General features: G+C 41.3%; 1 protein-coding gene across 1 annotated transcript in view; it reads left to right on the top strand.

Moving 5' to 3' along the window:
- The window catches only part of pappa2 (pappalysin 2), a 91,235-nt gene extending 81,793 nt beyond the window's left edge, over nucleotides 1-9,442 (top strand). The window contains exons 26-27 of the mRNA XM_074650210.1: nucleotides 2,128-2,226; nucleotides 7,424-9,442. Coding sequence (XP_074506311.1) covers nucleotides 2,128-2,226; nucleotides 7,424-7,585 — 261 coding nt within the window. The 3' untranslated portion in view covers nucleotides 7,586-9,442. The remainder of the gene's footprint in view (nucleotides 1-2,127; nucleotides 2,227-7,423) is intronic.
- Nucleotides 9,443-14,663: the final 5,221 nt, after the last annotated feature.

Here is a 14,663-nt window from a genome sequence, read left to right as displayed (position 1 = left end):
TCTACTCTAGTCTATCATAGTTGAAATAAAAGGTCAGCTAAATGAAATGTTAAAGTAAACCTCTTTTGCTTAATTACATTGAATGAATCTTTATGTCAGTTTGTCACCTTGTTTATCCCGGAATGCCAAAAGAAACCATTTCCACTCCACATCTTCGAAAAGACTCCAAAAGTGGAGGCCATTTCTACTTGTGCAGCAGGTCTCGGGGTCATTTATCAGTGCACTCAATATGATGTTTTGATCATAATGCAGTTCAGACTTTAAACAAATGATATGCCACAATCCAAATGACTACCATAGAAGAAGAAATCACGCTAAAAAGTCATAATTGTTAAGCACCATAGGCAGCCACATTCACCTTTTACCTACTCTAGCTTTCAAGTAGAGTGACTGTGGATATCATCAGGTTGGGCCATACTTTCTGCGATGTTCACTGAGTTAGGCCACCGCCAATCTCGGAACCCATCGGCTACCGGTCTGACAATGATTAAGCCTCTGGGGGCCAATATTTCTGGGGTTCTGGTCTAGCCAGCTGTTATCCAGATATCCGGGCCAAGACTTCCTTCTCCGTGCGCCGGTCATTGTTTTACAGAGCGGATTGTTTCACATGTGGCCAAGCTAATAAAAGGCTAAATCTTCGTCAGACGATAGCCGATGGGTTCAGAGATTGCATGTCAGCCAATGCAATACTACTCGGACTACAAACAGACTACAAACTGAAACCAGAACGTTTCCAATACCAAAACATTGTCCCGTTTCCTACAGATTCTCATTGACTGTATATAAGAAGTGGACATAGTCACCATGACGTCACCATTGTTTTGTGGACTGCCGTTTTGAAGCCTTGAGTTTGGCATTTTGGCCATCGCCATCTTGTTTTTTTGGGAACCAGAAGTGACGAGAGGGTGGAGGCGACAATTAACTTTCATGAACTGAAAACACACTGTGAAAAGGTTAAAGTCGTAAGACAAAAACACGGACAACTCCAAGACCAGACAACGCCGTGGTAGCGACCTGTCAATCACAAGGTAGCCACGCCCTAAAGCATCCCCTGCTTTATGGTCTATTTGACTCTAAATGGGACCATAATTTACTAAATGAAAATCATGCTGTATTGAAGAAGACTTGAAACTAGCGATTGAGACCATAAACTCATGTTTACAATGTTTACTGAGGTAATAAATCAAGTGAGTAGTAGGCTCATTTTCTCATAGACTTCTATACAATCAGACTTCATTTTGCAACCAGAAGAGTCGCCCCCTGCTGGCTGTTAGAAAGAATGCAGGTTTAAGGCGCTTCAGCATTGGCTTCACTTTTCAGAACTGGGGTCGCCCACTGATTCACATGCAGATATCAGTTTATAGAGATTAGGCCAACACCTCAAGACCTCGGTTGCGTAGTCCAACATCCTGTTTGTCCCCGTTATATGCAAACATCATGCACATGTTTTACAAATCTAATGTGGAGGATAAATGGGAGAATTATGCTAATGTAAGCTGACCTTAGCATTTAACCATTAAAGACCTAACTAGAAATCATACTTTCAACCAAATATGCAAACAAATCATGCTAAGCTATTTAGCACCTCAGGTAGCTTGCCTCCTCCTCCCCATCTGCAACCACTCATTAGCTTATCGTGGAATACTCAGTACATCCCCGACATTAGCATCGTTGCTTCATATCGGCTGAACTCGTTTGACCCCGGGTGCTTCGGCTTGACATCTGCAGCAAAGGCTTAAGGAGTTGATGTAACCACTAAAATAAAGTGCATGTTAACTCTTTGCTTAATAAATCACTGGCCTGCGCTGAATTGGAAACCCGCCTTCATCTCGTTCAAAAGAAAGAAGTCGCCCTCTCTCATTGGCTGTTGCATAAGCTTTGTCAGAGCAAACTTTCACTGGACTTGGATCACGCTTCACGAGTGTTTATTTTGATTTTTTTTCATTGGACATTTGTTCCAAACAACTTCATTGTATGACAATGTCTGCCACTTGCTGAAAATCTCTTTTCTGGGATGATGTTGAGTTTTTTTTTCTTCTTCTTTTGGCCTTCTCTGCCTTCCATGCTGTGTGAGGTCAAATTATCACTTTGGGGAGAACATTAACACTCTTTCTTGTTTGTGTCTAGCCTTTTGGAGGGGATGGCTGGTGTGACACCATCAACAACCGGGCGTACTGCCAGTATGATGGAGGAGACTGCTGCCCGTCCACACTCTCCACCAGAAAGGTACACAAACAGACATTTCCCGTGCTACACCTCCTGTTTACGCAGGAAGAGAAAGATTGATTTTCATCACATTTATACCATCTGTTTTTGTTTTAATTATAAAAAAAAATACTTTTTAGGGGGGGGTTTATTCTTTCAACAAATATAATATAACTTACAAATTTCGTTCCACTTTGTTTAAAAAGGTGGCAAAGTGTTGTTTGGCTCGCTCCGGGCTTGCATCTTAGCAATCAAGACGGAGCTTTAGAAGCCGAAATCTGGACTCGAAGCCAGATTCTTCCTGTTTACAGTAGTAGAAATCTGTCTCTTTTGGTGCGAGCGCCGTTGCCGCTGCGCAGGAGGAGGCTTCTACAGTACTAAGCAAACAAACACAGATCCCCGCTACTTTCCCCTCTCTCCTGTTAACGACTGCACCCATTTAGTCTCCCTCATCTGTACTTAAAACAACAGAGGAGACTTGTGCCCTCCAGCTTTTCCACTCAAATGGTAAATAAGCAGGTTTTCACCACCCCATGCTGCTATACACTTTCTCACCTCTCATATTAAGCTCCACTGCAGAAGGAACAAGTCGGGGTCGGAACACACTGAGCTATGGATATACCTGATGACATTTTCTTCTATTACTCTATAACAGTTTTAGCTGACCCCACTGTGTTATTGTGCTGACGGTGCCCAAATAAACACTTAATTTGAAGCATCTTAAGTGAGATGTTTTTGCATTGCAGCTCTGCAGTGTCATGTGGGCCTATAATCTAATTGCATTTTCAAATAAAAAACATTTTAATTCGGGCCTAATCAGTTGGACAAATATGTTAGATATCTTTGTGTTAATCCATCCTCAACACACACTCTCCCTGGCGGTAGCTTGTTCGTGCTTGCTGCGAAATGCAAATGCATCACATTACACTAATTGCTCTAAATGATTGCTGTATATATTGGGTGGCTAAGAGGAATGGTATGAATAATAATGAGCGAGCCCAGGTCGGGCCCAGTGGTGGAAACCAGGCCGCTCGTTCCCTCAACTGCTTCTACAAAAACACATAGTTTTTTCCTATTTTTTTTTTGTGCTTTCACGAGAACTCCTCTCCCATGTGGACATTTGAGAAGTAGTAGAGCTTCTGTACAGCCACATATTCATGACACCCATTCATGGGGCCCTGCCTATTAATTCCTACGGCCTACAGTTGGCCGGGCCTCGGCTGTCTCCTTCATGTCCGCAGCACGCCATGACTCACTAGCAGCTCCTTCCTAAATGAGAAGGAGTTCAGCGAGTCTGTAGCCCGCCATCATAATAAATGAGCTGCCAGACTGCCACTAACTGCTCGTTTACAGGGGAAGAGGGAGGTGGGGGGGAGCGGCGAGGTGTCTGACGGTCTGCGGTTTAGTCGGCCACTGTAAAACAGCAGCTCGGCGAGCGGGGGTCGTTCGGAGGAAGTCAACTAAAACCGCCGTGAGAGTCAGCATCCTGACTGCCACCGCGGGCGGCTCCAGCAGAGCGGCGGAGCGGAGTGGAGGTTTTGTTTACAGAACTCTCTGTTTCTATGTGGCCCGACTTGTGCAGGTGTAGGAAATTACAGGTTTTTAACGCAGCGTGAACATCATCACACATTTCCTCTGCTGCCACACAAGAAAAAGGACTTTGAGAGTCGGGATATTTCATGCCAGTTTGCGACAGTTTCATAAACACACAGATGACGATGAGGTGAGTTTGATTTTTTACCTTATAGAGTGATCCAGGGATGACGTACACCGATCAGCCATAACATTAGGTCAGCATGGGCACCCTGACAGGTCTGCGGCTACGCAGCCCCGTATGCAACAAACTGCGATGCACTGTGTGTCCTGACACCTTTCTATCAGAACCAGCTTTAACTTTTTCAGCAGTTTGAGCTCCAATAGCTCTTCTATTGGATCGGACAACACGGGCCAGCCTTCGCTCCCCACGTACATCAATGAGCCTCAGGTCTGACCCTGTCGCCGGTTCACCGGTTTTCCTTCCTTGGACCACTTTTGGCAGGTCCTGACCACTGCAGACCGGGAACATCCCACAAGAGCTGCAGTTTTTGGAGATGCTCTGACCCAGTCGTCTAGCCAGCACTATTTGGCCCTCGTCAAAGTCGCTCACATCCTTACGCTGGCCCATTTTTTCTGATCCAACCATTCAAAAAACCCATTGACCTCCAGACGAGGGAACTGGAAGTGCTAAAATGCTAACTCATTTCTGGGTTTTAGGCCTCATTCCTGTAGCAGTCTATTCCGCAAGTAACATAGCCACTTCGCAGACTGCTCCAGTATCTATCTGGCAGGATAAGTCACCCTCATCTGAACTACATCAACTATTTGAATCAATATTCAAATCTATTTGCGTCTGGATCAGTCTGAACGGGGCCAGCTGCATCCTTTTTATGGAGCTCAGGCAGTATTGGTTTTATTTACAGGGGTAGCTGCGGCGATGACAAGGAAAGGGGGGATACATGAGGGATGATTCAGGTGGGATTCGGTCATCGGCCAACAGGGGAAAACTCCAGAAGAAAAAGATCTGAGCTGCCACACCATCTATGGAAACACACAATCTCCCTTTGATTTGTTAACTGGAGTCTGTGTTGGAGTCCAACAAAAGGGCCAAAGTAGTAAAAAGCAGCAAAGAGCAAACAGAAGGAACATGATTTTTTAAGTCTGAAGCTTTTACGTTTGGTTTTGATTGCACGCGAGGTCGAATTCATCACTTTGAAACCTCTTCCTGTCACATGAATTGTGTTCATGAATATGTTGCAGTAAACAGCAGGGAGGCAACAAAAGCCCAAACAGCCAAAAAAGACTTGGCTTTTGTTTCTGTGGATGAGGCAAAAAAACAAGCCCCTTTTCTTTCCTTCCAAAGGTTGTTAGAAGGCATCAAAGGTGGGGTATTGCTTGGCTGGTTCTGCACCCGCACCAATGAATCAAGATGAAGCTGTTAAGGAAACATTTAATGGCCGCGCCAATTCGTCTTAAATGGGACCGCTGGCACTTTAAGGGAAGCTCGGGCCTTCTGCAGCTCGTTGAGAGCCCTCGGTGAAACTATTACCCTGCCATCAACCCCGTCTCCCTCCAAAAACTGAGCGCGATCGGCAGCGAAAGGCCGACAAGCAGCTACCTCCCACTCTCCTTCTCGCCCTGCTCGCAGTCATCCTTATTTTCTTTCTCTGCCTCCCACTCTCCTTTCTTTCTCTCAATCTTCCTCTCACTCCTTCTCTCCAGGAGCGAATGTTTACATTTCTTGCAACAGACTGCTTCGCGGGGCACCAGAGTTTATTTTGCAACCTGTGGTGATGGCTCGCTTCCTAGACAAGAGCTGGCAGCCTCTTGTTGTTGATTCTTAACATGTGTTCATCCGTTCACCTCCACGGCAGTATGCCCCCCCCTCCCCCTCTCCTTTCCTTTCCCCCCAAAGACCCTCAAGGTTTCTCGCCATTCAAAGGCCAGGTTGAACCATTTGACATCATGCGCTTTATCGGCCTCCGGGGGGCAGTTGGAGTTCTCTTTGAAACTGTGAGGAAATACAACAAGTCTACTAAGACCACGCTCGGGTTACTGAGCGCTACTTACCTTTCAGCACAAACACAATGGAGAGGCGGGGGCAAAATGGTTCACTAGCTGCTAGGTCTGTTCAAGCAAGTGTATTTTTTATATTTTTCAAATTCGTGCTCTTCGCTACAGTTGAAATGTAACAACCCTGTTGGGAAGCCTCCTGAACGAACTAGTGCATTTTTCAGTGACTCTGCTTTAAAGTCCTGATGTAATATTTCCTTTTACCCTGCTGCTGCTTTTCCAGCCCAGTCGCACAGCAGTTTGTGAAATAGTCACAAAATTTTATGAAATTTCGTGACTCCGGATTCTTGTACATAGACACAAATTAAAAAAATGTTTTCGTGATGGTCAGCACAAAATTAACTTGTATGTAATCCACGTGATTGTGAACCGGGAAGTATAAAGAGCGGCGAACGCCACGTAGGGAGAAGGTTGGGGTGGATGGTTGTGTCAAAAAACACATACTTTCGCCCGGGAGACCGGTGTTTGTGTCCCGTGTGAAACCACAAGTCAAAGTTGATTTATTTGTCACGGAACTTCCGTACTTAAGCCACTTCCAGAGTTACTTTAACTAAGTTGTTTGTTGCCTAAGCCTAACCAAGTCAATCTTTTCCTAAACCTAACTAAGTAGTTTGTTGCCTAAGCCTAACCAAGTCAATCTTTTCCTAAACCTAACTAAGTAGTTTGTTGCCTAAGCCTAACCAAGTCAATCTTTTCCTAAACCTAACTAAGTTGTTTGTTGCCTAAGCCTAACCAAGTCAATCTTTTCCTAAACCTAACTAAGTAGTTTGTTGCCTAAGCCTAACCAAGTCAATCTATTCCTAAACCTAACTAAGTAGTTTGTTGCCTAAGCCTAACCAAGTCAATCTATTCCTAAACCTAACTAAGTAGTTTGTTGCCTAAACCTAATCAAGTCAATCTATTCCTAAACTTAACTAAGTAGTTTGTTGCCTAAACCTAACCAAGTCAATCATTTCCTAAACCTAACTAAGTGATTTGTTGCCTAAGCCTAACCAAGTCAATCTTTTCCTAAACCTAACTAAGTAGTTTGTTGGCTAATCCTAATCAAGTTGATATTTTCCTAAACACAAGTGCTTTTGCTGCCTAAGCCTAACCAAGTCAATCATTTCCTAAACCTGGAGTGGAAATTGATACGTGCGTCACGTGTTGCTGGACATTTGTAGGAAAACGCACAAAAAAATTGTTGTTGAAAGTCGTGCTGAGCGTCACAAAAAAAAGGAAATTTGTGTCTATGTATACAAATCAAATAGATTAAATTTCGTGACTATTTCACGAACTGCCGTGAGACTGTGTTGGCTTTTCATCCTTCTTTTCTAGGCATTTGTTCCGCCTACTTGCACTGGAATAGGCCATATATACAGTATATACTGTATATGCACATGATTTTATCAGATTTCATCAAAAACCATCTCAGGCGGTCTTAAACACGGAAGCCAACCAAATGGAATGTGTGTTTTCTTGGTTTAGTCATCCATTAAAAATGACATCTGCACCAGACAGGCCTGAAAAGACACATCTTGTGTTTTTGTTTGAATCCAGCCACAGATTGAAAGATCTACGGTGGCTCCGGGAAGCCGAGCGCTTGAACGTTGTGCTTGTTTACCGCCAGGTCATTCAGTTTGGGGCGGACTGCGACCAGGACGAGTGCACTTGCCGTGATCCGGACGCCGAGGAGAATAAGAGCAAAGCCAAGCCCTCGGGAGGAGGAGGAGGAGGAGGAGGAGGAGGAGGAGGAGGAGGAGGAGGAGGAGCCGGAGGAGGAATGCAATAAGATGGAGGGATGAAAGAGGCTGAACTTGTGTTAAACAGAGTCCAACCACAGACGATACACCACAACAAACAAACAGAAAATATTACATTTTTAACATTTGTAATGCAAAGAACACAACTGAAGTCAGACTTCACACAATACAAGACCATTTTTTTATTTCATTATAAGTTGATCTTGCTGTTAAAAATTCATCACATATGAGTTTAAAAATCTGATTCCTTCCTGCACAGATCCAGCCAAAAACATCCACACGTGAATATATTGTTTTCTTTTCCTGTTAAGAAGTTGTAGAAGTGTCATCTTCACTGCTGGATCTGTGTGCGAGCACAACATTTCATCTGTGTGAATGCTGATGTAGCATCCACCCAAATACTACTTTCTGTCCATGTACTTATAGTTTTAAAAGTTTATTCCACCCAAATACTACTTTCCGTCCATGTACTTATACTTTCAAAGGTTTATTCCACCCAAATACTACTGGCTGTCTAACGAGTTCATTTCAACTTCCACCTTTGAGAGTTTAGCTTCCAGCTTTTTCTAGCGATGTATTTCAGCTCTTAGCGTCTTTAGTTAATGCAGTTCAGCTTTCAACTCTGCCTGTTTTACAGTTCAGGTTTCAGGAGTACAGTGCATTGCATTTGCGATTCAAGATTTCTGCATTTCAGCGATGCTTTGCAATTAATTTTAGTTGTCAGCATTCACACGCATTTTCTACAGGAAATGCATTTTTCTAGTTTAAAAGATGAGAACCTAACTGAGAAAACACTGAGGTCCAGTTCAAATAGGGTTAGTCTATCCACTCCTGTACAAATTCAACATAATTGGATCAAATCACTATTCTAAATGGATTCAACTACTTTTCTGGATTTGATTAGTCTTGGGGGACAAAGAAACCAAAAAGAAGTGTCTGTTTTTCAGTACATGCAAAGAGCTTACAGTAAGGGTTACTGCTACTAAATGTGTTTACTGTAACATCCAGTTAGAGGAGAAACAGCATTTCGTGGAAGTACCACCTTTAAATCATACTGAAGCCAAAACAATTCAGTTTTCTAACTCGTCTGATGGCTATTCAAAACCAAATGAGGACTAGTCAATTCTAAGTGAAGTGGGCAAAGAAGAAGAGTTGCCTGAACAGAAACATGAACATAAACCCTCCTGTCCTCAAGGCAGACCAAAACCAATCCTCCCAAATACTAACATTAGTTACAGTCTTCATCATCATCAGATCCTTTAGGAGCGTAAAAGGCTACATAACTGTAAAGACTAACATGTATAGACTAATATATTTGGATCACCTAACATATCTAACAGACCACGTTATTAGTCACACAAGTCAACACTCTATTTATATATCACAGATCCAGTAATACAAACTTGTATCAGTACCATACAGCATGTGCACAGGGCTTCCCAAATGTGTATTTTCCGTAAGCGTGTACAGTTCTAAAAAACATGTCATACATACATTAAGTCCAATTCTAAATGGGAAAATCAGGCAAATGTCAAATACCAATATCAGAATTATTGTTCTAAAATAAGAGAGAGATTTCCACTAACATTGTTAAACCAATAAAATGTTGGAGTCTGCAAAGCAGCTTATAAAATGAAAAAGATAAATCTAAATATTCAGATAAAACAGACTTTTGGGAAGCCTGGGCATATCTTCTGCTCAACACATAATTCAAACTTGTCTCCTGCTTGCATGTTTGTATGTCAGGTTCTGGTATCCATTAGCCAGAAATGATGAAGTACCCCATATTGTATCTATAAAAAAAAAAAAGAAAGTGTAATCATGTTCTTTGTGATATTTTACAGTACTTTATACTCTATATGAAATAAATAGCAACTTTATATCGACCCCCTTATAATGTCTTTGTTGATCTGATTTATGTGCATTCACGGAGGACGTGTCTTTTGGTGGGTTTCTATGCATGTACAAATTATATGTTAAAATGTTATATAATGAAATCTGGCTGACTCGACAGTACACACACACACACACACACACACACACACTTTTGTCTGTCTTTGGCCTGATGCCTTTTTTTTTGCAAAACTTTTTTCAGATTTTATAACAGGCTCAATGGCAAAATAATTTAAAAGCATTTACTACCTTTCATACCATCATGTTCGTATCTCATGACTTATAGAGTGATCAATATTTGCACAGCTCTAAGGGTCTAAAGACTAAAGGTGCTATGTGTTATATTTTTTTGGGTGGCTGAATTGCTTACAAAACAGGAACTACTGTATCAATACAGATTTATTTTGGGCTTTTTAATTTTCCAATCATTTTGGCTGTGTTAATGCATATGACATACATTTTGGGAAGGAGGTGAGTTTTTTTTATTTATCATTTTCAAATTTTATAAGTTTGTCTTCAAAGCTGAAGTAGGCGAGATTGGAGCAAATATGATTAAGTTAAGTTATTTTTATAAAACGGTCGCTATATCGTGACAGTAGTGCATGGAAAAGTTAACCTGAAAAAAATCATGTTCCTCTGTGTCCTCCGGTGCTCCTAACGGCATCTACAAGATTTCACAGACCAGAGGAAAACAAGCAGTAAGAGCTGATCTGAGGTCTGCTGTCCATCTGCTGTCTATGAGAGCCGGCTGTCAATCACTCGCAAACTCCGACCAAACGATCAAACTAGGCAGCGCTGATCAAATATGAATCAATATTATGTTACATTAATGCCTATTTCTCTCCTCAAATATTTTCAGAATCATCTTGTAGTGCTCAGTTTAGTTGTAAAATAAGAAAGTTTATGACGCGGCCACCATTGTGAAATTTGAAGGAACGCCAAGTTCCGGACACATGACCGGAGTACAGCCAATAGGAACGCTCTCTCTCTGAAATGACCTGTGATTGGTCAAAGCCTCCCGTCAAGGGTTAGATTTTCTAAAGCCTGAAAACAGCCATGAGGAGGTGCAGAAGTCTAGTTTTCTCTCAGAACACTTGAATTACAATATGCTGAAAGGTTGTTATGGAATTTTTGCCCAATGATGCCAAAAATAAACTGCCTACTGCAGCTTTAAAGGAACAATATGTAGTACTGACAGCTACTACTACTACTGACAGCCGGTTCCCTCGTTTGGAGGTCAATGGGTTTTTTGAATGGGTAACAGCAGTCCAAATAAAAAACATTGGAGCCGTGGCCCGGCCGCTCCCCCGGTGTGACTGATAGCAGTTAGCGTATGTTAGCATCATGCTGTTAGCCTCTGGTCAGCAGCAGTAGTCGGAATCACTTCACCGGCTGTGTGTCTTAAATACTCGCTGCCTTGACAACCCAGCTGCACACGGACCACATGGAGATGTGCCGAGGCTTTTTAGGTCGGGTAGAATCTAACGTTATGTTCTCTCTGTTGATCCAGTTTGTTAGCTTGCACACAAATTAAGTAATCCAAGACCAGGGAAAACTAAGTAGCACAAACAAATTAGAAAAGATTGCTTCTGACATCTGACGGGTTGAATGATATCTATTCAGCCACTTTTCATAATATATTCTTTATTGTTCTTTGTAGTAGCAAAGATCAAAGTGAAAAAAGTTAAGTTTATAGCCACAGACAGTATAGACAGAAGAATATCATGCAGATAGTAGATGGGTGGTTCACATTTCTCTCAAAGCTCTCCATCTCGTTGCCTTAGTCATTTTACAATTCCACTTCATCAATTTGTCATTTCACCACGTAAAACCCTCCGCTCTTTACATCACAACTGCAATCAAGTGGATTAATCCAATTGCTAGAATAAGCTACACGGCAGATATTACAATACGATACTGTATCTTCTAAAGCACACGGAAATGTTGTAAAATATCACATGTTGTACATTTATATACAGAAGAAAAACACTTTGCTGTGCTATGATGTGATGCGTTTATGAAATACTTTGCTGCCTATACAGAAATCTACAAAGTGTTCATTTTTAGTATTCACATATGAGATTTGTTAAAAATCAACAACTAATGTACATGTGCGTTTCTTTGACATCAATCTCCAATATGGCCACTGCACAATGATGAAATAATAACAGAACAAATAAAAGTCAAACTAAAGTTAAAATATACTCATAATAAACACAGTATTAGTGGAAATGTCTCAAAGGACATTATTGCATGACGTACAGACAAACATACAGAGAAGCAGTTGAAATCAAAATGGTAACTTCTGTATTTTTCAACCTGGACCCTATTTTCATGTTTTTGTGTCCAAGTGACTAATGAGGAAAATTCATTAAACAATGCGGAAGACCTCACTCACAGCCAAATCCAACAAAGATCAACAAAAGCTCCTTTGTTCACTCCAAGACGCTACGTTATCTTAGCGCGTTGTGTGAGCAATATCCTGGCATGCTTTAAACAAACGGAAAGGCGGGATAATGTACAGCGAGCCGGTCATTGTTGTGAAAGAATCCCCGACAAGGTGATGATGCACCCCGACGCGAAGCTGTACATTTTCCCGCTTATTACATGGCTACTTATTGAAGGAATCAATATTTTGACACAAAAACGTCCACCATAGCAACGGTCTGTTATACATAGCAACGGTCTGCTACACATAGCAACGGTCTGCTACACATAGCAACGGTCTGTTATACATAGCAACGGTCTGTTATACATAGCAACGGTCTGCTACACATAGCAACGGTCTGCTACACATAGCAACGGTCTGCTACACATAGCAACGGTCTGTTATACATAGCAACGGTCTGTTATACATAGCAATGGTCTGTTATACAGAAATAACAGACTGCAGAATGCCGTGATTGACCAATCAGAATCGAGTATTCAACGCAGCCGTGTAATAAATTATTAATAATATATTAGACCCGACCTCGGATAAGCGGCAGATAATGAAGGCTATAGGGAGTCACAACTAAACGTTAACTTAGCCCTGCTGTGCAAAACATTGTTGTTCCTGTATGTTTGTCCTTCACATGAGTTGTCAAGACGTGGGGTGTCTGACACTTACATTTGGAAATTTTCCCTTGATTTAAATGGCCTCTTTATTCACAATACTCCGACAAATTATATTGTGTATGTAGCTCTCAAATGCATATTGCAGTCCTTTCTGTATACTTCTCTGATATTTCAGAACACTTATTCCAGAAATCTGGAAATTTATTTTGGAATACCTCTCTCTCTGATATTGTTTAAAAATGCCACATTCACATGCCGGATGTGAAAGCTTGACAGGCCTAGCAACAGTAACCAAGGGGGGAGGGGTTAGTTGAGGGTGAATTGAGCGAGCGATAACATCGCAGCTGGTTTTAGTGGCTGCCAGCTGCAGCGTTCTCCCTCGATACCGGACCGATTTAAAAAAAATGTCATCCCCATTAGTCACTTAGACACAAAAACATGCAGTCCAGGTTGAAAAATACTGAATTTGCAGTTTCAATACAGATTTATCACTTTTAACAGTGTTCATTGGTTTGATTTTGAATGATGTGAAAACGATAAAGGTAAAATACTGTCGAATGGTTTGGCAGGTTTTGTTGAACATGTAGAGAAAATGAAGAGATCTCTGTACTTCCTCTGTTATCTAGTAAAACTCCTTAATCACAGCTTCACTTATAAATGCAAACTATCAACACTACATTCAGCAGGTTATATCGCTAAAACGTTATGATAATGTTATGTACAAGGTTTGTTTTGAATGTCCCCCAGCAGATCATCCTCTCTTATCATTCAGTTATCTGTCTAATAAAATCTCTTTACACGCTAACTCTCCTTTCTCATAGAAACATTTAAAAAGCTGGCTTCTTTTTTTTTGCCAGTGTCGCTACATTTCCTTAAATACGCTGCACTGCATTAACTTTTCAACATTTTTGAATGACAAAACCAGGTTTGAAGGTATAAGTTCACGAGGCTGTCTTCATTCAAAATATGTAAAAAGACAAGTGATAGTTAAAAACTGTATAAGCAACTCCGCACAATACAGCAGCCAATACCAAATCACAGCTGAGATACGTGATGTTTTAGCCTGTGAAGTGTTCACCTGCTGGATGTGTTGCAGTTATTCGTAATGAATGCGTATGACAAGCATCAGAAGAACATGTTAACCCGGTCGTAATGTACCAGTAGAACTGAAGCTACGATGAATTTTAAATCTTTACAACACCCAGAAACTCCTGGATCCATTTTTCATGTAAAAGTTATGAGAACAAAGCGAGGCTTGCCTTTTGTAATTTTTCACCAAAATTTCTAACGATGTGAGTATGTTTGAATTTAAAACAGGCACAAAGGAGCTGCTGTTAAACCCTTTATATCCCAGATCTGACCTGATCTGAGAAGCCGATGGAAGTTGCGCTTTCCCACCTACTGTAGATTATACTAATAAGATGTCAGAGGGTTAAAAAAACATGCTCACTTTGCGTATCAAAGTTTTAAAACGAAGATTGTTGAGTCCAACAAAGAAACACGGTGCAATAAAACGCATGGTCTTATGTTTAGTTCCTTTGTTTTTCTAAGATATTTGCATTTAATGTCACGACTAAATAGAAAACAAAATGTGAAATATTATAGGTTTAGCTTTTTTCCACCCCAAATTGCATTACATTTTATTGTGAGGTGGAATTTTTAATGCCATTCTGCACTTAAATTATAAAAATAGGAAAGATTGGAGAAACTTGGCATGGTGTGCTGCAAAAGGAGCTTTAGTTTTTGATCCATTTTGGTTGTCTGTGCTTTTTAGGTCCATTCATTCCTGCCTGGCAATATTTCACACTAAGTACCGTCTAACGCCACTAATTTCTTTAACGCATTAACGCAAATTGAGATTTTGAATTAACCTCCTAAAAATCCGACAGGCTGCCGTCGGGCCTGGCCGTCATTCAATCTTTCCGAGGTCGTAGCAGGCTCAGTTTTAATGCTGGAGTGAAGATACCGGCATCATATGAAACTAGAAAATCCTAATGAATCCATTGGTACCAACCATGTCATAGCTTGTCGGGAAGGAGGCTAAAAGAACGTTCCAAACTTACGCTAAATTTTTGCGAGGAAAAACTGGCATGGTCATTTTCAAAGGGGTCCCTTGACCTCTGACCTAAAGATATGTGAATGCCCACTTTATGACAA

Source organism: Sebastes fasciatus, chromosome 11, assembly GCF_043250625.1.
Source record: "Sebastes fasciatus isolate fSebFas1 chromosome 11, fSebFas1.pri, whole genome shotgun sequence".
NCBI classification, from domain to species: domain Eukaryota; kingdom Metazoa; phylum Chordata; class Actinopteri; order Perciformes; family Sebastidae; genus Sebastes; species Sebastes fasciatus.
Note: the sequence above shows the minus strand (reverse complement) of the source record. Positions and strands in the feature narration are given on the sequence as shown.